Genomic DNA, 22,615 nt, shown 5'->3' with positions numbered 1-22,615 from the left:
AAGTTTCTGGCCATTATTTCTTCAGATGTTCCTTCTACCCCTTTCTCCTTCCCTTATAGGACTCCCATAATGCCTTTGTTGATCCACTTGGATGGTATCCAGTAGGTCTCTGAGGTTCTGTTAATTTTGTTAATTTTGGGAAGGGGGGTTCTTTTGTCCTTTTTTTTTTCCTTAGACTGGATAATCTTTTTTTTTTTTTTTTTTAAGTTTATTTATTCCGAAAGGGGTGGGGGGGAGAGGGGGAGGGAGAGAGACAGAACGAGCTGACGAGGGGCAGAGAGAGAGGGGGGACAGAGGAACCGAAGCAGGCTCTGTGCTGACAACAGAGAGTCCAATGCGGGGCTTGAACTCCTGAACCACAAGATCATGATCTGAGCCGAAGCTGGACACCCCACCAACTAAGCCACCCAGATGCCCCTAGACTGGATAATCTTAATTGACCTTGAGTTTGCTGATTATTCTGTTAGCTCAAATCTGTTGAGCCCCTCTATTGAATTTTTTATTTCAGTTACTGTGCTTTTTGACTTTAAAACTTGTGTTTTTTTTAAGTTTCTTTATCACTATTTTCTACTTGGTGAAACATTGTGCTTATAACTTTTATTTTTCTAGACATGCTTTCCTTTAGTGTTTTGAACATGTTTATAATAGCTGACTTAAAGTCTTAGTTTAATAAGTCCAAAGTCTGGACTTGCTCAGGCTGCTTTTTCTTTCCATATATGGTTCATTCTTTACTGTTTCTTTGCATGTGTCTACATTTTGTGTTTAAAAACTGGACTTTTAAAATGTGCCAACTCCTTTAAAATGTGATTCACTCTCTTCTGGAGAGTTAGTTGTTGCTGTTTGTCATTGCTGCTATTTTTTAGTGACTTTTCTGGACTAATACTCTGGTTTGTATTTTCTGTCATGTGTGACCACTGAAATCTCTGCTCATTTAGCTGAGTGGTTAGTGATTGGACAGAGGTTTCCTTAAATATGTTGAAGCAATAAATCTCCATCTTTTGCGGAGTTGCTTTCTGTATGTTGGCTTTCATTGTGCCAGCAGTTCACAACTCTGTTTTAGCCTTCACATCATGCTGTGCAAAGCTTCAAGTTTAGCCAGAGTGACAGGTCAGGGCCTTCTGATCCCTTTTCTGGGCGCACACACAGTCCTATACAGGTGCATGACGCTGACTCCCAGAAATCTGTGGGAGCCTTTCAAAGCCCCTTATGGACATCCCATTCCCCAGGTTTCCCTTTTAAGGTTTAGGTCAACTCTTTGTAGCCCCAGGATGGTAATGGTACCTCAGGCAGCCACAACCTTAAACAGTTCTCCCTTACTGTTTGGGACAAATGCCCTGGAGGTAAGGCAGAGGAAGCTTTGAGTCAGGTCAGATAAAGACAAGCCTCCAGAAGAGAGCTTTCCAGCAGGCTGTCTCACAGGTCAAACGGTGACCATTCCCTGGGGATGGCATTTTGGGCACCTGTGAAGCCATCTGGCCCCTTCGGTGTCTTCCAGGCTGCTGGTTTTCACAGCCACCATAGTTGCGAGGCTGTTGTTTTTCAAGGTTACCGTGGAGCTACCTGTGGTGCCGGAAGAGGAGGATGGGATTAGTGCAAGTTAAAACAACATGGAGGTAGTTGCCCTTACCAAGATGAAAACATTTTTCTTGAATAAATGCTCCTCGGAATGTTGAAAGTCTTTAGTTAACTTCCAGAGTTCTGAAAAAGTTGATTTTGACAACTTTTGGCAGTATTCTTGTTGCTTGAATGTAGGAGCAGATTTTTGGAGTCTTTATTCTGCCATCCTAAAAGTGAACTACCTATTGGTACTTCTTCAAACGAGGAATCCTAATGAGACACGTGCTGTGTGCACTCTCGCCTACTTTGTCTCGCGTTCTCTCTTCTGTCTGTGTATTCTACGTCGTGAAGTGGCCCCAAGGGAGTGTTCAGGAGCACAGGTTACTGTAAACCAGTGGCCGTGACCTTCACTTTATTAGAAATGAGTCTCAACCTTTAGATGGGTGGCAAGTGTTAAGCACTTGACCCCACAGACTCAAGATCATGTTGATCTGCTGGATCATTCTCTCATCTTGCCAACAGAGTCCACCTTTTGTACAACTTTGTACGGTATCCTGTGAAGAAGTAAATGCTTTGTCCCCTGAGTTAGGTTTGGAGGACAGAATACTAATAGCAAAAATGGCCATTTCCTCTGGATACTGTTGGGGTTTGAAATTCAGTCCAGACAGAACATTAATTTCTCTCTATCAGACGTTATGGTCCTGGTGAACAGCTTGAGTTTTGTGTAAAAATTTTTTTTTAGTCTATCCACTTAAAGTCTAAGTTTTTCTACATAATACAAATTTGAATTTCTCATATGACCAGAAGTGTTGAGTTATGGATATTGATTTTCTTACAGCCTTTTATTTCAGAGACAGTCAGTCTCCACTTGTATAAGAAGAAATATAAAAAAAAAAAAAGAAAAGAAAAGAAAAAGAAAAAGAAAGAAAGAAAAGGAAAGAAATACACGTGCCTATTGGTAAAAAGAAAGTGAAGACATTCTGGTCTGAAAAACTGTACAGTCGCAGTTTATATTTTTTGCCGTTTATGTATTTGTGTATTTTTTTCCTTACATGTTATATAATAATTTCCTTACATGTTATATAATAATTTAACAAGGCATCTAACATGTGGTATGAAACGATAGAGCAACAGTTTGGAAATTCGAAAAATAAAACTGGAAACGTTTGCTTGTATTTCTTTTCCACCTCAGAATGTTTTGTTAATGAGACGTTTTATACCGCCATAAACTCGGGGTAATAATAAAGGTGTTGATTGATTTTTGGATGGCGAGGGGCTTCTCTAATTGCAGAATTCGACATTTGTGTCACTTGTGCCGTTTTAGGTGAGCAAGACGTGGAAGGTGATTGCCGAAGACGAAGTGCTTTGGTACCGGCTGTGCCGGCAGGAAGGGCACCTTCCCGAGAGCAGCATCTCTGATTACTCGTGCTGGAAGCTCATCTTCCAAGAGTGCCGAGCCAAGGAACACGTGTTAAGAACCAACTGGAAGGTAGGCGGTGGCCAATCTCATTACCTGTACTGAAGAATAGCCGGCAAGGACGAGGGAATCCAGGCCCCGGATTAACCCCCGCAGGCCCTCCGATTACGGCCTGAGGCCAACTAACTGCCAAAAGCAAAGAGGAGTGCGGTGAGCATCCTGTCGGCTGCCGGTGGTTCGTTGCCCGTTTTGCTCGCCATTAGGGTATCTGCCCCCCTTTGCCACCGCGCTGTTGGGGGGCATCCTGTTCTCTAGGAGAGGAGGGGTGAGGTTGGGGTGCCGCCCCCTCCCCTCGGATGGCTCGTGCTCAGTGCAGTCCCCTTTCACTTTCACCGACCCTGACCCCCGATGCATCAACAAAGCAAAAGCACCACCTGAATACGAAAGCAGTGCCACAAATGCGATTTCCAGTGACTGCGAGGGAGGTTGTTAAACGTCTCTGAGTCCTGTCTTCTCTCCCCTCACATAACCCACTGGCTTGCTTCCATAGCGTTTATCACTTCAAAATCTCTACAGAAACATTAGATCACAGCTAAGAATTTGCACGGTGCTGTGTTTCTGTAGGGAATCGCTGTCAAGAACGGCGTTACGTAAAGCTGTTCGAGGCCTGACAAGACCACAGTGCGGTGGCGGCCCTCCTTCCTACCGGTAGCCGGAGACCCCCTCGTAGGGCAGCGGTGGAACCACACCTCCTGCCTCCACTCCTTAAAGGTCCATCCTAACGGACTCTGAGATCACAGGCTTTTGCTCATTACTGACGGTGGCCGTTGCCTGTGTGCGGGTCTGTCCTCGGTCACCTCATAACCTCATTAGTGACCGATGCTCTTGGTCTGGGTAAACTCACAGTTTCTAGCCAAGCGAATAGGAGCAGTGTTTCTCAACCTCGCATTAGGGGCCGGACAATTCTTTCGGTGGGGGCTGTCCTGTGTGTGCGGTAGCATGTTGAGCAGCTTCCTTAACCTCTACCCAGTGGGTGCCAATAGCATCCTCCACCCACCCCACGTCGTGACAGCCACAGATGGCTTCAGGCGTGTCAGATGTCCCTTGGGGCAGGGGCACAACGGCCCCCGGCTGAGAACTGCCTTTCCAAGGGGAACGAGCGTAGGTATCCTTTCATAGGCTGTTAAGACACCTCTGAGCAAAAAGCACCCTGGCCCCGCAGCTTTGTGCTCACCAGTTGATAGCCTCGTGTGGAGACCCCTCCCCACCCAGCCCTCTTGCCCATGTGCTTGGCCGGGCCTGCGTGACGGAGGTCGGTGAGAGGCAGCTGTGAGGGTTTGACAGAGCTGCTTAGACGAGCTGGGCCCGAGCCTGGCAGGAAGGGCTGGAATTGAAGGAGAGCTGGTGAGTTAGCTTGAACTGGGGCCTTTCCCTCCGGGAAGGAGGGATATTTTGACGTGTGCACATGGGTGCTGCAGTGGTCTGTGTACATCGGCTCGAATTCCGAGCCGTCAGACCCTGAGAGAGCGCAGCCGCTAAGTTTTCTGCTTCCTCTTTGGTGGTGGAGAAAGCCCCAGAGGGAGGCAGGTACCCCCTCATCCGCTGGAGGTGGCAGCGGTGAAGGTGTCCGGAGCCCTGCCTCCAGGCATCTGGCCCTCCATGACCGCTGCAAGTCACATACAGTTGACTGGAACGTCTGGTTGTCTTTAGCAAGTATAAAGCCATTTGTTTGGTTAGCGCTTGATAAATGAGTTAGTGGACTGGAGTCAGATGGCTCCGCCCCTTTCCTGGCCCTGTTAACAGTGAGACTACGAAAGTGAAATGTGAAATGGGGAATCCTGCCCTGACTGTGATGGTGGGATTCTTACCGTGATTCTAGAAAGAAAGCTCCATCGAAACATGAAAGGTGGTGTTAGAGCAAGTTGCTTTCCCTTCGGATGCCCCCGTTCTCCCCTCTCTAAAGTGGGGGCCGATGGTAGCCCGCTCATAGGGTAGTGGCGAGGATGACTGTTGAATGCTCCTCCCGTACAGCCTGGCCTGTGGCCGGCATGATGATCTTTGTACAAGTGACTCAAAAGTCACCAGAGTCCATACGGTGGAAAACCCATCTGCTACCTGCCACCTAGTCTCAGGAACCACACGTATCCTGGGCTTTAGGGTTCCCTTTAAAAATACCAATTCCACGAACCTCTGACCTTGCGGTCTTCTTCCTTTCCCCATCCTGACTTTTGTCTCTGTGTGTACTCTCTCATCGTATCCTCTGAGTGTTCGTAAGGGCTGTTGGCACGTAAAACACCCTTAAATACCTTCTGTCCTCGGAACTACGCTTTCGAAACAGACTTTGTGTTTCTTCAGATACGTGCCCCCGCCAGCCTAGTGGAGCGCACGCCTTGCCTTTCTAGCCTGTAACCCCCCTGAGCGCGGGAGCAGCGTCTCCCACGGCCGTGCCCCCGGGTTCACGGTCTTCTTATGTGGGGTAACTCATAAATGCCTTAGCAGATTAGCTGTCCTCGTGATCCTGTGGAACGCCCCGGTGACTTTGAGCACGATACCCGTGGTAAGACACGGCCGTGGAGCGTAGCTGAGCGCGGAGTGCTGCCGTCGGGGTGTCCCGAGAGTACGACCAACTGCATCCCCCTTCTCCTTATGCAGAATCGCAAAGGCGCCGTGAGCGAACTGGAGCACGTTCCCGATGCGGTTTTGTGTGACGTGCATTCCCATGACGGCGTTGTCATTGCCGGGTAAGCAAAAACCATTTTTCACATAGTAATTAACTCTTCATCTTAAGGTCTTTCGTTTCTCACGCGCCACCCTCTGAGTCCCAGTGCCGCGATCTTCCCCTGAGAGCGTGTACCTTCCCGCCTCAGCCCGGGTTTGAGACGGACACTCTCCGTGATTCTGCCGTCCGGGGTCGGAGTCTGAAGTTGGTGGTGAGAAGCGCGCGGTGTAGCCTAGAGCTACAGTCCATTTGTCTCCATATGTCTTTCCTGGCTTTTAAACCACTCTTGTGGCGTGTTAGGTTAGGTTTCATTAAGGCAAACCGTCAGTATTTTATGAAGACATAAAAAAGTCAAGCAAGAATGATACGTGTTGGCACAAACAGCCCACTCTTACTCTTGTTCTGAGGCCGTTAGGAGGAAGGGCCGCGGCCACGCATAATCTTCCTGCCCCGCCACACAGTGTGTATCTGCTGCTTAACTTGTCCTGAAAGAGGCTTTTTAGTTATCTCCATCACGAAGAAATTGAATTTTAGCTTCTGTAAATTCCAGTGGCTTCTGTCCCAAAACCCCCTTTCGTGAATTCTTCCTGTTTGACTACAGAAATGTGAAACAGTTTGTGTATTTCTTTAATGTACAGTGAGGAGACCTATTTCATCTTTGGATTGAGAAGCAAAAGACAGATCTCATGTTTTTTACTCGTACGTGGATCTTGAGAAGCTTAACAAAAGACCATGGGGGAGGGGAAGGGGAAAGGGAAAAAATAGTTACAGAGAGGGAGGGAGGCAAACCATCGGAGACTCTTAAATACAGAGAACAAACTGAGGGTTGATGGGGGCTTGGGGAGAGGGGGAAGTGGGTGATGGGCCTGGAGGAGGGCGCTTGTTGGGATGAGCACTGGGTGTTGTATGTAAGCCAATTTGACAATACATTATATTTAAAAAATAACAAATTTTCAGGAAAAAATGAATAAACAAAAAAAAAGCCGTCTTGAATTACAGTCTCAAATTGTATACTTAACATTTGAAGTGGAGACCAGAATACTTAAAACCCTGAGTCTGGATTAGATTTGGGGTGAGTCCCCTAGGAGAGGTTTCTACTTGGAGGAAACCAAAAACAAACCTTGGCCTGAACAGCTTGGTAGTAGGTAGTCTTTTTCTTTAAAGAGGACGCTTTCCTTTTTTTTTTTTCCCCCCATTCTTAATGTTTATTTATTTATTTACTTCTGAAAGACAGGGGGCAAGCAGGGGAGGGGCAGAGACCAAGGGAGACACAGAGGCCAGAGCAGGCTCCAGGCTCTGAGCTGTCAGCAGAAAGCCAGATGTGGTGCTTGAACTCACAAACTGTGAGATCACGACCTGAGCCAAAGTCAGACGCTTAACTGACTGAGCCACCCAGGTGCCCCAAGAAGACTCAATCCTTAAGCATTCCTCGAGGGACATCATTTGAGTTGAAACTCCAAACAGGTAAATGTTCCGTGATCTGCGGGGCCTAAAAAAAGTATGTTTGCTTTAAACAAGATCTGCTCAGGAGGAACACTTTTCCTTAGCTTTTGTTTTGCTGGCCACAATTTAGAGGTTAATGCCCTTGCTGTAAATGCCGTAGAACTACTGTTTTTAGAAAGATGAGTGGACCACAAATACGGAAATGCGGCTTTTGGCTTCTGTCTCTCGTTGCTAAAATGTGGGCCTAAGAGCTCGTGCTCCATATGGTCCTTTCTGCCCACAAATTCTAAGACTCCATGGTAACTTGGAAAGGACCTCTGTCCTTCTAGCTTCAAGGGGTCTCCTGGTGTGTCAGGAGGCCTTTGAGGACAGAATATTGAGTTTGGACTGAGAGTCATAGAAGAAATTATGGCTAAAGGGGACTTTAATCTCAGAAGCCAAGTGTGAATTGATCTGGACACGGACCTCACAAGGGCAGGCCGGCCACGAGTCCAGAGGCCAGCCCTTTCTTTCCTGCCTGTCCGTTCCCCTGAGGGCTTCTTCACGTTACAGATGATGCCAGCGCGACGCAAAGCAGTGGCAGAGTTTGGTGGGTCGATAGGATGAAGCGGGACCTGTGGGTCAGAGAGGCTCCTCCCGACTCCTCTTCCTAAGAGGACCTTGCGTTTACGGCCAGGCATTGGGTACTTCGGTCTTGCTTGTTCGTAGAGCATCTTGTGTTTATCATTAAAATTTTATCTGGTGGTTACGATGCTTGTTTTCTGGGTCGGATCTTGGATCCCTTTTCATTTGAGACAGCGGTGTTTGTGGTTACCTCATTCCCGATCGATGTCGTATTCGCCCGGCTTTGTGCAGCCTGTGCATCTCCAAGGACTTGCCTGCAGAGACGCCACTTCGCCATCTCTTTCCCCCGTCCTTAGCCTGTGTTTCTCTGGTTTTGCTTCTTTTCCTTTCTCTCCCTTTGATCATAGGCGGAATTTGTTCCGGGGCTTAAGTTTTGTGCACCTACAGCTAAACCGAAATCTGTTAAGTTTGTTTCATATAATTGACAGCAAGGGCTGTTACGAAACCTCCTGCTTCTTCCCATCTTTTTCAAGCCTCTGTGTAAAAGTTCCTGCTTTGGAGTCACATTGCTAAGGCCTAGAGTAATTTGCATTACGATTAGCCTTGCAGGTGACCCCATCTTGGGTCTGCCTTGCTCTGCCTCACTCAGAACCAGAGTGACCTTCAAATACTCTTTCGCTCAAACCCGCCCGAGACCCAGACCTCAAATGAGCAGGACCTGGACGACGCCTCCTCCCTCAGACTTGTCTTCCAGCAGAGTAGGCAGATGTTATTCTCAGGGCTTTTGGTCTTTTGCTCTTTTTTCCATGAGTCTTCGCTTCCCTTACTAGCTCACAGATGGTAATTTCAAGTTACCTTTTCCTGATGTTCTGAGCCCTTTGAAATTGGTTTCCAACCTACCTTTCTCCTGATTACTCTCCTGAGGGTAACTTTGGCTTTTCCCACGGTGCCTCAGTTGCCTCTGGCCATGTCTTCTTTATTTTTTAACATTGAGATATAAATCATACACCATAAAATGTACCCTTTTAGGTTGCAGAAGTCAGTAATTTCTAGTATATTCACAAGGCTGTGTAACCTTCTGCCACTGTCTCATCCAGAACATTTTCATCACCCTAAAAAGAACCCAGTCCCCATTCTTTAAGGCCCAACTCAAGTCTTCTCTCCTCCCATGGGCATCTATAGCCCCCTGGCGTATTAACCCCACCCCAATATCTGCCCACCTCCTGACTCCTGGGGAAGTGACTGTCTGCAGCTTCTAGCACAGCTTTGCCTTGACATTTTTGTTTTTTGCTGTGGCTTTACTTTGAAATAATTCACAGCCTTGTATTCACTGTGCAGTTAATTTGTAAGCTTTTTTTTTTTTTTTTTTTTTTTTTTTTTTTTTAGTTTATTTGAGAGCAGGGTGAGGCAGAGAGAGAGGGAGAGAGAGAGAATTCCAAGCAGGCTCCACACTGTCAATGCAAAACCCGTCAAAACCCGTCGTGGTGCTCGAGCTTACATACCATGAGGTCATGACCTGAGCCAAAACCAGGAGTCGGACACTTAAATGACTAAGCCACCCAGGTGTCCCTGTAAGCATCTTTTTTAAAACTAGGGGTGGCATGTGATATTTGATTAACTGCCACAAAGTGCTTGTACATCATTTTGTCCGAACAATTTAATATACAGACCCCCATCCCACCTGTATACCGCATGTTATGTGGTAAACTGGAGAAATCCCTAATTTCTCTGTTCTGTTCTTTGATTTCTTAGTCTTTTCAAGAAACTTGGAATCATATAGTTTTAAACCTGGAAGGAGCTGTCGAGGAAACTGTTTCAAAGCACGCTCGTTTTGTGTGGCTGACCGAGGCTGAGGGGTGTGGCGAGCCGGGACTGGCGTGTGCGTGCACGGCCGCTCTGCCGTTCGTCTGCAGTGTCCACGTGGAGAGCCGGGCGCCAGGGGTCCCTTCTCGAGTCCTCATTTGCTACTGTGATGGCCCATACTACCAATCTTCTTTAAAAATTATAAAACACGTGCTTATTAAGAGCCTTTAAATTCCATAGAAGTGTGTGGAATAAAGAATGACACGTCCCCAGCCTCGTTTTCCTAGGCTAGAGTCCCATTTGTGGAATTGCTGGATTTAGAGGAATAAATTTTTCACATTTTCCAGATTAAGAAATTATTATTTTTAAAATATTTTTTGTATTTTTTTTATTGAATAGAGACTGAGACTGTGTGAGCGGGGGAGGGGCAGAGAGAGAGGGCGAGAGAATCCCAAGCAGGCTCTGCGCCAGCGGCTCGAGGGCTCGAACCCATGAAACTGCGAGATCATAACCTGAGCCAAAACCGAGAGTGGGACGCGTAACCGACTGAGCCACCCAGGTGCCCCGAGAAACTACTTTTGAAATGCCCCGATGACCCTCAGCTCCTTTCCAGTCTAATTTTTTGCTTTGAAGTCTCCAAACCGTCCCTCAAGCCTGCCCTCCTGAATACACCTCCCTCGTTTGTGTCTGTGCATAAGTAACGAGCAGACACGTTCACGTCTTAACCTCCTGCAGCATGGCTTCATCCCTGCCCTTCCACCGAGCCACACGCTGTCACCGGTCACCGGTGCTCACGGGCCGGCGGTCTTTTCTTGGCCCATCCCCTCCCATGTCGTGGCCGTGTTGGGTCTTGTTGGCTGTATCCCTCTTAACGTGCTGGAGGTGGTGCATCGAGCGCGTATGGACCCTCAGAGCCTTACACCGGGCCCGGCACCCGAGAACCTTGGAGGAAAGTGTACGGAATGAAAACTCCCTGCTTCTGGGACCCTGCGCTTTCTGACCGCATCTTCCGTACCTTACTGCTCGGGCTCCTGTTGCCGCCCTTCTTGCCTTTCTGTGGTCTTCTTTGGCCGCTTAGCAGTGGTGTGCAGCATCCCGGAAAGCACCTGCAGCCGTTGTTTTCTTTGCTGATTGGAAAAGTAGAAGTTCCTTCACCTGTGACTGAGTTAGTCAGACACAACCTATACCTTGTTCTTCCAGCTAAAACTTCCGTTTCTTTTTTTTTTTAATAAAATTTTTAAAAATGTTTATTTTTGAGAGAGAGACAGAGTGTGAGCAGGGCGGGGTGGGGAGGGGGCGCAGAGAGAGAGGGAGACACAGACTCCGAGGCAGGTTCCAGGCTCTCAGCACAGAGCCTGACGCGGGGCTCGAACTCCCGAACTGCGAGATCATGACCTGAGCCGAAGTCGGATGCTTAACCCAGGCGCCCCACCCATTTCTTTAACCTGAGGAGAAATTTGTGTTCAGAAGCCAGCAATCTCCACGCAGTAAACCACCTGTCTGTCAGAGTTCATCCTCCGGCTGTGTTTCCTCTGTGATGGGGTACGACTCCTGAAACTGAGGTTTCGTGTGTGCTTTCCCTTGTATTTAGAAGAAGAGATGTGATCTGGACGGTTTGTGGATTATCCGCGATTAGGAAGTGTGGTCTTTGTGTTTCTTTTGGTGATGACAGCTCTGAGAATTTTAAAATGTTTCTCAAGTTCTGCAGATCAGAGATGAGCCTAGGGGAACATCCCTGGCCTGTTTTGTGATGCTTCCACTGTTCTTCGTGTCCCCAGTTGCACTCTGGAAGGGAAGAGCGTTGAAAACCGAGGACCTCACGAGTTGAGAGAGGCCCCGTTGTAAACCTGAGCTGTAGGTCTAGGTGTGATGGGCCAGAAGGAGGTTGGCTTTACCGCCACCTAGTGAAGGAGAGAACCCCAGGTACGACGTGCAGGACACCGTCAGCCTGGGGCTCGCCGGGGGCCTTGTGCGCCGCCCCCCGTGAGGCTGTTAGCTCCCCAGACGCTTTTGTCAGGTGCCCGGGTGAACGGTGGTGTCTTCAAACAAACTCCCTCCTCACTGTTACTTACGATTCGCAAGCCAGGAGCGTTGCGGTTTGCGGAAGAGCATGCTTCTCTATCCCCGTTCGAGGACCTTTTCCTCCCCGTTTGGTTGAAACGATTTGAAGCCCCCTCTCTGTGTCGCGGTTTTTCTCAACACTCCTTGATGTTTTCCTGCCCTGTCCTCTGCTGATGTGATCTGCCTTGTTAGCGTACGGTCTCTGTCTGCGCTGGAAGGAACGGTGACGGCGTCTCAGTGTCTCTGATCTGTGATCCGCGATCGGTGCCTCTGCCAAGAGTGGTTGGAGGGGCGGACTAGCATTTGGCGTGGCAAAATATCAGCACTCTTCCTTCCCCTGTGGTCTCGTTTCCATCCACCCCTGTTCCCTTTGAGGCAAGAGTGCCCGAGCAGACGTGTGACCAGAGTGCCGGCACCTGTCTGTAGCAGCCAAGTGACTTGTGGCCGTGGCTCCGGCTTCTACCTTTATTAGCTCTGTATGTCCGCACGACCTGGACACCAGGGCTTCCAGGCGTCTGCGGGGGGGCAGCTGAGCTTCGAGCTTCCAGTTTCTACATGTAAAATAGAACGTGTGCCTGTCCGGTTCAGTTTGCACTTGCGATTGTCTCATCATTTCTAATTAAGAACCACAGGAAAATAGGGATTCAGATGCAGCCCCACATCTAAGGGAACTTGAAACACCCTGCTTTTAGCCCCTCTTCCTCCACTTTTTCCCAGTAATTAAAAAAGTGCCCTTTGGTTGACCATGTACCGTACCACAAATGGCTTTCCTCTGAAATCGTGTGTGTGCCCCATTTTAAAAATATATTCCACCCAGGAGCTAAAGACGGCAAAGGCGGGATTTACTACTCGGCTAGCTTCAAGTGAGTGTATAAACAACGGGTAATACCTGCGGATTGCTTTGAGACGTTTGAGATAACATGCTTTGTAAGTAGAGACCAGTGATAAAGATGTGTTAGATAAATGTCCCCTCGCTTATACTTAGTAAGGACATGCTTTTTATCTTTCTCCTTCTTAAGGAACTTTTTCTCTTGACCGTTTTCCTTTCAACCTTGGTTTATATAGATTTTGTGCTGCGGCTCATTATGACATTGGACTGTTTCCCATAAGGAATTCGATCATTATCTGTTAGGGACCTCTTTTTAAAAATACTTCTAAATTTATTTATTTTCTGCTGTGAGGTATACATGCTCTTCTGGTAAATAAGTCTGAGGTAAGGTATTGATAAGAGACTGGAGAAGAGCATTACATTTATTATATCCTTAATGAAGGAGCTCCAGAATATCCTTAATAAATACTGGTGAACTCATGACTGCATTTATCCATCTCTGGTTCTCCAAGGAATAATGGGAAGGGCCACAGCTACAATAACTCTGCATAACCATCATTGACTCTGACTCTATTGATTGTGATTAACCAAGATGTATGGAAAACAGTTTTAAGTGTGTAGTGCATGTATCTCGTAAGGTCCATTAAGACGTTCATTATTTTTCAATTGATGCGTCTTAAGCTGCACTTGATGTCTACAGTAGTGCTTTTCCACGGAAAGACTGCACTGTGGGATTGAGTTCATTTTGTTAATTGCATAATCCAATACAGTCATGTTTCATAGAAAACAGTAAATACTCTTGATTTCATTGATTTGTACTCTTTGGTTATTACTAAACTATGGAGCATGTGAATAGTCCTTAAAGCTTCTACATGTTAAGGGAAAAAATGTTTCCTGAAACGTGGGACCTCTGCCAAATTGCTTTGTAGGCTTTAAACCACTTCTACCTTCTGAGTTTAAGTCGGTAGATCGATTCATTCAACATTTACTAAGCACGTAGGAATACTCCAGACACCTCCCTTGCTCCCCGGCTGGCAAGGGACACGGCCCAGGCGGCCACACAACAACCAGGGAGACGTGAGGGGAGGCCGAGAGCAGGGCGCCCGCCATGGTACACTGGGGAGAGGCACCTCGTCCGGGCCCGGAGTCAGGCCGGCTTTCTGCTGGGACGTGACTTCTCAGCCGAGTCTGGAAGGATGAGTGGGAGCTGGCGGGTAGAGTTTTGTCTGAGGCAGGGATGCGAATGAGTTCCCTACGTGCTGCCACTCCTCAGTCCCACACCTGCGATGGGCATTAATAATCCATCGCGGCATTTGTGATGGCGTTCAGCTTCAGGATCCTTCTCCACACCCGGCTGTAGGCAGCCGCTACCAGCTTCCCGGATTTGACACACAAATGCGAGCATTTGCAGTCCTGGCCTGAGGCCTCGTAGCAAGGCTCCTTTGGGCTGCCGCGAGCATCGACCAGAAGAGAACCGTGACTTCGCTTTGGGGATGGTTGTACGCGTGTGGCTCTGTCGAGGGTGCGGTTCTGTCAGCCGTTCTGTACGTCCTCCCACGTCCCCCGTGGAGCGTGTGTGGGAGGCCGCACTGCCCCCACCCGGCCTCACGCTCCTTGCCAGCACGGGGAGTCTTTTTGTTGGCTGCCTCCCTTCCGGTTAGAGACGGTGGTGGGATTGGTGGCTTAGGTTCGGGAGCTGTGTCCTGCAAGCCTGAGTCCCAGTACTGAAAACCATAAAGGACGTATGTTGCACTTGAGTGGGGATGGTTCTGGAAAGCCGTATTTGTTTGAAGACACTGTCCTGTGAGGAGGCAGCCTGGCTCGTTGGCTAAGCAGCAGTTGGAGAACGGCCTGGGGACCTGTTTTGATCCCAGCTGTGCCACTAAAATGTTTTTTGTGACCTTGGGTGAGTCACTTAACCTTACTTACAGCATTCTTAAATCAAAACAACCCCCCCCCCCCCCCCCCCATGAAGAGCCTGGGGAAAAAAGTGTTTTTAAGCAAATAAGTACAGGCACCTGGAAGCAGTGTAAACACCCCGTTTCCTCTCTGCTGCCCCCCCCCCCCCCCTTGGATATTTATGCAAGAAGAAAGGCTAAAGTTGGGTTTGTTTGTTTGTTTGTTTGTTTTTTAACTGCACAGCATTTCTTCTTTTCCTTCGGGTCTCTTAGTCCAAATGAGTAGTCTGTTTGGTGGAAACTTACTAGTTAGTGGAAGCTCTTCGGTGGTAAATCATCGAAAATTGGCAATTGCTCTGGCGTGCGGAGCTTGAGAGAGGCTCTATTCCCATTCTTTCCACAAAAAATCAGCTGTGGTCTCTGACCTATTTATTTGGAGGTAACCTCGCCAAGCGTAAAAGAGATTGAGAGAGCATACAGTGTCACTGGTCCGTGCCATGGGCTGGGACATCCTCCCTCATTTTGAAAAGCCTTCTTTCTCCTTCAGTTTTTCTTTAGTGCTCTTACATCAGCTAATATATTAGTTGCAGTTGTACTCTGCACAGACACTAATTAGAGAGCCATCAACATTGGGGTCCAAAGGCTTACCGACAATGCAACTGTCATAGTGGCATCTTAATTGGTTGAGTGTAATTGTCATTAGGCAGCGATAAAGACATCTGGAGCTCTGGAGAAAAATCAGCTTTTTTTCCTGCCTCCCTTCGATATCTGTTCTTGCTTCTCCTGGCCAATGTTGTTAAGCACTTTTAGATCACATTTAGGGCTTAGTCCATTTCCCTCTGCTCCAACCAGTGTTGTATCCTCATGAAGCTGTCTGTTTCTTGAGCACGAGTTCGTTCACATGGAGTCTGATCTCCTTGGCTATGGCTGCTTGCATTTGCATTAGATTCTAGAGCCTGGCTCTGAGTCATCCCCCAGCACCTCCTGAAACCGTATTTATTCTCTGTTCGTTCTGCTCAAAAAGGAGACATACGGTCTTTTATATTTTGCAGCAAAACATTTATGCTATTGGGGCACCTGGGTGGTGCAGTCAGTCAGTCGATCGTCCAACTCTTGTTTTTGGCTCAGGTCATGATCTCAGGGTCATGGGACTGAGCCCTCTTTGGGCTCTGAGATGGCTGGAGCCTGCTTAAGATTGATATATTCTCTCTCTCTCTCTCTCTCTGTCTCTCTGTGACCCTCTCCCTGGCTCACATGCTCTCTCTGAAATTAAAATTAAATTATATAAAAAAAAAAAAAGAAAAAAAAACATTGATCTATTCTCATGCTCTTTGGACATGAAGAATGAAGTTGATTTAAATGGATACCTATGAAAATGTTCTTCTTTACCAAAATAATTTAGCTTATCCTGTGTTTTTATAGATACTTTAATGAGTTTGGAAGTAAATGCAGGGAATTTAATACCTATCAGTGTGTGTGTTCTGAGTGTGTCACTGACCATCAGCAGAAGGTGGGCAGTAGGAGTGGAAGGAGGTGCCACTCAAACCAGTCAGGTTGTTCCTTGTGGACACCCTCTTTCAGTCACTGTTTACTGTTACCCGTGTGTAAGCCACTGTGATGGAGATAACAGCATTGATATCTGGCCTTCTCAGGGACTTGACAGTGAAGTTGGGACCTGGAATGTAACTGTGAATGCCGTTTCTTCAGGTACAGGGCGTGCTAGTTGAGTCAGAAGAGGCTTCCTGGGGGAGGAGGGCATCTGCTGGACACTGAGGGGTTGGTAGGCTTGGGCTAGGTAAGGGGTTCTCCATGTTTTTTTAAAAATTTTTTTTTTTAACATTTATTTATTTTTGAGACAGAGAGAGACAGAGCATGAACAGGGGAGGGGCAGAGAGAGAGGGAGACACAGAATCTGAAACAGGCTCCAGGCTCTGAGCGGTCAGCACAGAGCCTGATGCGGGGCTCGAACTCACGGACCGTGAGATCATGACCTGAGCCAAAGTCGGACACTTAACCGACCGAGCCACTCAGGCGCCCCAGGGGGTTCTCCATGTTGCCTAAACATTGGAAACACTGATGGCCTGGTTCCACTGCGAGAGAGTCCGATTTTAAGTGGTCTGTGTGTGCTTCGGGCATCAGGATTTTGGAAAGCATCCCAGGTGATTCTTGTGTGCAGCCAGCACTGGGACCCCCCGGGCTGGGTTGTCAGGAGGGAGAACACCCCAGAAAAGTGGACAGTTGAACAGAGATGCAGAGGCAAGAGTATGTGGAAGCCAGAAATGGCGGACTTGGCTGGAGGCTGGTTCACGCTAAGGAAGAGCAGAACAGGAGACTGGGTGGAAGCTAGTTTGGGGAGGGTTCTCTGTGCGAGGCCCAGTGATGAAGCCGTCAAGGCCTGAGGAGCTAGTGAGCTTCCTCAGTGTCCAGTGCTATTCTGGCCTGACTCTTCGAGTTGTTGGACTCACAGCTGTGAGTAAGGCCCAGCCCCTGCCCTGAGAAGCAGGCTTGTAGGTTCTTGGGGAGATGAGCAGACACACACACACACACACACACACACGCACGCACGCACGCACACACACACACTCACACTTGCCATGAGAAAAAAGTCTACGTTGCTGTCATCTGGGCTAGATCACGGGGGGACTTGGGCTAGTGTGGAGGTGAAGGGAGGGAGGGAGAATGAGTATTCATGTCATCAAGTACTTTTGAGAGCTTGGCTTGTGCAGGGTTGACTTTGGGGGAGGCTCAAACTAAGGGGCTGTGAGGTGCCGAGAGGTTTGGACCGGAGTGGCATCCCTGGAAAAGGGAAGGGAGAGGACGTGGCCCCTGAACGCAGAGGGCAGTGTGTGGTGGGCGGCAGAGAGGGTATGGAGGAGCTGCCCGGTTTTGCACCAGTGATGGGACTAGTGTGGTCACTGAGGAAAGGAAGGAGTTTAGCAACAGGCTCGTTTGTGGGGAACTGAAGCCTTTCAAGGAGCACATGCATTTAATTCTAGACACATGGCATCTCAGGGTGAGTGGGACATTTTTTGTGGAGGACAGGCCCATCAGGACCCTCCACGTATTAATAGAGTGCTCTTGGTGGGGCCCTGCGTGCCCTCCCTCTCCTCCTCCCGGGAGCTGAGCGGGGGCATCCGGTTGTATTTCCCAGCTTGCTACTGGGTGTGGTCCAGCAGTTTTTCAGGTTTTGGTTTTGTGGTTTTGCCTGCAAACTATATGTGTAAAGGGACCTTGGGGCTGGAGCTCAGGCCGCTGAAACGCTCTCCTGTGGCCCCTGGTGGGGTGCACCTGTGAGACTGTGGGTGTGGGCCAGCGTACTGGTCGTCAACGGACAGGAAGCACACCTCCCAAGCACACCTCGCCCTAAAAGCCCTTCGTTCTCTGACTACCGCGTTCCCTTTCCGTGTCTCCCACTCCCCTTCTCTGTACTTCTGGGGGCGTCACCACCCTTCTCTCTTTTCTTTTTTTTAATCTTTTTTAATGTTTATTTATTATTGAGAGACAGAGAGAGACAGAGCATGAGTGGGGGAGGGGCAGAGAGAGGGAGACACAGAATCCGAAGCAGGCTCCAGGCTGTCAGCACAGAGCCTGATGCGGGGCTCGAACCCACAAACCACGAGATCATGACTTGAACCAAAGTCGGACGCTTAACCAACTGAGCCACCCGGGTGCCCCCCCCCCTTCTCTCTTTTCTGAAATGGCTCCTTCCTTCCACATGGAATGTAACCTGGAGAATCTCATCATGCACAGTCTAGACAGTCAAACACGTTATCTCTGTTGAGTGTTGCGATAGCTAAGCGAGTGGCCTCTGTCCAGGGAACGCCGGAGTTGTTGTCCGGGATGTCGTGGTGAGCCTGGTAGATCTGGCACAGTGGTGTGTGTTCTTGTGTAGGGTTCCTCATTAGGAGGGGTGATTTGGAATACTGCCCGGAAGACCTGGGAGCCAGCGGCCGTGCTTTGGCCGCGGGGATATCAATATCCGCCCTTGCTTGCTTATCGCCAGGCTTAACGACACTCGTGGAGTGAACGTTCCTATTTACTGGAGGATCAGTGGTCCTGCAGAGTTCCCTGAGTCCGATTTTAGAAAGCACGTCTCTCCTGTTGGCCCTTTACACCACGCGTACACTCCCCAGGCACCGTCCTGCAGGGGGAGAACCGGATCTCCAACGGAGGGACTTTGTGTGACAGAACCACCTTTGAATTACATGATATGTGTATTTACTGTCAGTAGTTTGAGGGAAATCCTGCTACGTTCAGTAAACGAAGCACTCCTCTATCAGAGTGTTCTTAGTTTGTTTATTGAGAAATCTCCCATGAGAAATTGATCTGTAACGACTTCACAGATCTATCATGTGATTTCAGTAGTTAAGTAAATCTCAGAGATTATCTTGTTTGAGTGTTTATACTTTTAATGTCAGATCCAAGAAACCCTGAAGGACCTACAGCCTCAGGAGGACTGAACCTGCTTAAACTTGCCTGCCTGTCTTTGTGTTTGTGGGGGTGCATCATTAGACTCTTAAAGCATTTCTAACACACCTCCTCACAGTCGCCGTACATGTTGAATCGAACCCTCTGTGGCAGATGTAAGGAACTTGGTGTAAATACCTCGATGGCAGGCACACCACCTCATCTGGTCATTCCATTATCCTCGTATCTGTGGGGCCTGATGTCTGAGCAGCTTCTGGCCCTGCCTTGGCTTTGATGGAGAGAGTCATTTGTTGGAGTGGCAGTAGTAATAGGAGAGAGTGAGTGCTCCTGTTTTCTAAGTGGGCAAAACCGGGGAGCGTCATGCATTCGGGCAAGAGCTTTTCATGAGAAAGCAGCATTGTCTGGCTGCTAAAGGCAAGATTTAATTGTTTCAGCAAATCAATTAGTCTTTGGGGACTTTAATCAGTCAAATCTGATGCATGGATGAGGCATTAGAAAGCTCGAGCCTGTAAGACCATTAGTCCTTAGCATCTCTCTGTCTTGAGTGTATATGTGTAAACAAACACTGGGACTTCTACAAATTCCTGTTAGCCATCCCTTTGCTGGGAGAATGCAGGGTAGCAGACCCGTTACGATAGCGTAAAGGAGATCTCGACACCCAGTGTCGTAGTGTGGCGTTCTCATTGAACCGTCACCATTGTGCTGTGAGAACACGAACCGTGTTGACAGCCTTCTGTCGTCTGCTTGACATTTTCTCCTGTTGGAGTCACTCATCTAAACAACGTGGCAAGAGTGGTTCTACACCGACCAGATCTTCTTCCTCTGTTGTTTGAAGGCTCTCCCCATTTTCCCCACCACAGCCCTGCTCTCCGGTCCCCATTTGGACCCAGGTGTGCCCTTCTTTTCCAGATATACATCAGGGGACGTAAGGGTGTGGGACACCCGCACCTGGGACTACACAGCCCCTTTCCTGGACTCAGAGTATGAGGAGGACGAGCCTGGAATGCAGCCATATGTCTCCTTTGTGAGGATAAACAGCTCGCTGGCGGTAGCGGCTTATGAGGATGGTAAGTAACCGCAACCCTCCTCCCTATTAAGGAAAAAAAAAAAAAGCTTTACAAAAATTAAGCAGCTGTGGCCGGCTCCCCCCTGTAATCCCTGCATACATACACGTGGGCACACACACATGTGCACACACATACACCCACTCTTTGCCTTTATGTGAAGAAGTTGGCCAATAACCGTCCATGCATTAGTAGGCAGTGGAGCACAGCACCCAGTAAGACTGGTGTTTAATTCCTACTGGAGCTGGTAGACTGGGTTTCTGTGCCAGACACGAGGCTGGCCAAGCCATCTTAAGCAAATAGCTTGTTTGGTATAAAATATTAAATATACTTGGCCTACTTTTCCTTCAGTCTCTGCTCAGTCCAAAGGGAACAGGGAAAGGGAGGGATAGACAGATAATCTATTGACAAATATGGAAATAGAAAAATAAAAGTCAGTGCCTACCTTTTCCTGGCACTTCCATACCATACAAGATAATTTACGGTGATCTGTGGTCTCTCTGGGATTGATAGAATCCTTTTGTGTACAAACAACTGCGGATTTACAGAACTAGCTAGGAAAAGTCTAAAATTATATGCACCTGAGTCATGAAACACTGGTCAGTTTTGTAGCTAACAGGAATAATGATTTCGAGGGCCATGACATCCGTGTTCGTGCCTTTCATTATGTGTGAATTTGGACTCTCTAAGCTCTGTTTCCCCACTTGCCTGAAAGGTGAACCACAAAATATTTTGGAATGTTAGTGTTCATGTTGTGGCACTATGGCAAATCTTCAGAGTCAGTGGTTGGCTCAGGGACAAAACTACAGTAAAGTAGCTCATGGGCAATTTTAGATTCGTATGTCGTTTAAAAAATAGGGCTGAAGTCTTGAAAATATTTTCGATTTATTTAACAACATAAACTCTGTTCTTTCGGTTTGACATTAGTAGACACCATTGGTAGATCTTTTTCAGCCTCTAGAAATTCAGCTAAGCTGTTTCTGTGGTATATAGTATTTCCTCTATGTTTACTGAGATCCTGGGTAGATAACAGAAGATCAGCTTGGGTGTGTTTGGTACTTTCCAAATTACCAATGAGGTTTTTTGTGTGTGTGGTTTAATTTTTTTTAATTTTATTTATTTATTTTTAAATTTACATCCAAATTAGCTAGTATATAGTGCAACAATGATTTCAGGAGTAGATTCCTTAATGCCCCTTACCCATTTAGCCCATCCTCCCTCCCACAGCCCCTCCAGCAACCCTCAGTTTGTTCTCCATATTTATGAGTCTCTTCTGTTTTGTCCCCCTCCCTGTTTTTATCTTATTTTTGTTTCCCTTCCCTTATGTTCATCTGTTCTGTGTCTTAAAATGCTCCTATGAGTGAAGTCATATGATATTTGTCTTTCTCTGACTAATTTCACTTAGCATAATACCCTCCAGTTCCATCCACGTAGTTGCAAATGGCAAGATTTCATTCTTTTTGATTGCCGAGTAATACTCCTTTGTATATACATACCACATCTTCTTTATCCATTTATCCATCGGTGGACATTTGGGCTCTTTCCATACGTTGGCTATTGTTGAAAGTGCTGCTCTAAACATGGGGGTGCATGTGTCCCTTCGAAACAGCACACCTGTATCCCGTGGTTAAATGCCTAGTAGTGCACTTGCTGGGTTGTAGGGTAGTTCTGTTTTTAGTTTTTTGAGGAACCTCCATACTGTTTACCAGAGTGGCTGCACCAGCTTGCATTCCCGGAGGGTTTTTTAAATACAAGTATGCAAAGGTTGTAGTACAGTTAGAATCCTACAGTTTTAGAATCCTCTCCTAGCCCCCCCACCCCCGCCACGTGCATACATGTACACCCACATTTTTCTTCAGACGGGGAAACGGGGGTCCAGAGAGGCCAACGGAGTGATTTGCGTGAGTGCATCCAGAAGTGTGAATATTGTCCCAGGCCATGCCAGGGTTGTAGTGCGCTATGTAAGTAACCTGAAACACAGATGCCTGGAGGAATATGGGCACCTGATTGATTTCCACCCCCACGTTTCCTATCTCGTGAGCTTGAAAATACAGCTTGAGGAGATAGGCACGCGGGCTCCTGGTTTTGCGTCACTGGTGACAATCGTGTTTGTCCCCCTCTTCCCTGTTGCCGCACAGAAACATTGGGGAGCCACAAAGGTAGGACAGAGAGACTACTTCCTTTGGCAAATAATGGCCAAAGTGTATGTTTAAAACTTGACTTTAAAAAATACAGTTAAAATTCAAACAGAGCAAAAGTATAAAATGAAAAGAAAGCGTATCCAAAGAGAAGCTGAAGTGTTCCATCGTGCCCCCGTCTCTGTCCCTTTCACGTTTTACTCAGAGGTCCTATGCGATGTGCTTTTCTGCACCTTGCTTTTTTATTTTATTTTATTTTATTTTATTTTATTTTATTTTATTTTATTTTATTTTATTTTATTAGTAACATAATGACACATCTTGGTATCCTTCCACATTGGCACTTATAGGTAAACTTTTTCATCCTGTGTACTATGGCATGAAGTGGCTGTATTTATAATTTATTTATTAGAGCCCTTAATGACACACACTTGGATTGTTTATTTTTGTTATTAAAAACAGCGCTGCAAGCAATATCCTCTAACAAATATCACGATGGACTCGTGCGAGTCCAGCTATGGGGTAAATTACTAGTCATTACCGGGTTGGAGGCTACAGATGCTTTATGTTTTGATAAATACTACCAAATTGCCCTCCAAAAAGGTTCAACCAGTTAATGGTCACACCAAATAGATGAGAGTGACGGCTTCCTCATGCTGGTCTGATGGGTGGAAATGGCATTTCCCCGTTGTCT

The 22,615-nt window shown here is 47.5% G+C and overlaps 1 protein-coding gene across 1 annotated transcript in view; it reads left to right on the top strand.

Moving 5' to 3' along the window:
• FBXW8 (F-box and WD repeat domain containing 8) overlaps positions 1-22,615 on the top strand; it is a 118,182-nt gene that overhangs the window by 30,189 nt on the left and 65,378 nt on the right. The window contains exons 3-5 of the mRNA XM_049619275.1: positions 2,882-3,046; positions 5,627-5,715; positions 19,629-19,786. Coding sequence (XP_049475232.1) covers positions 2,882-3,046; positions 5,627-5,715; positions 19,629-19,786 — 412 coding nt within the window. The remainder of the gene's footprint in view (positions 1-2,881; positions 3,047-5,626; positions 5,716-19,628; positions 19,787-22,615) is intronic.

This window comes from Panthera uncia, assembly GCF_023721935.1.
Source record: "Panthera uncia isolate 11264 chromosome D3 unlocalized genomic scaffold, Puncia_PCG_1.0 HiC_scaffold_8, whole genome shotgun sequence".
NCBI classification, from domain to species: domain Eukaryota; kingdom Metazoa; phylum Chordata; class Mammalia; order Carnivora; family Felidae; genus Panthera; species Panthera uncia.
Note: the sequence above shows the minus strand (reverse complement) of the source record. Positions and strands in the feature narration are given on the sequence as shown.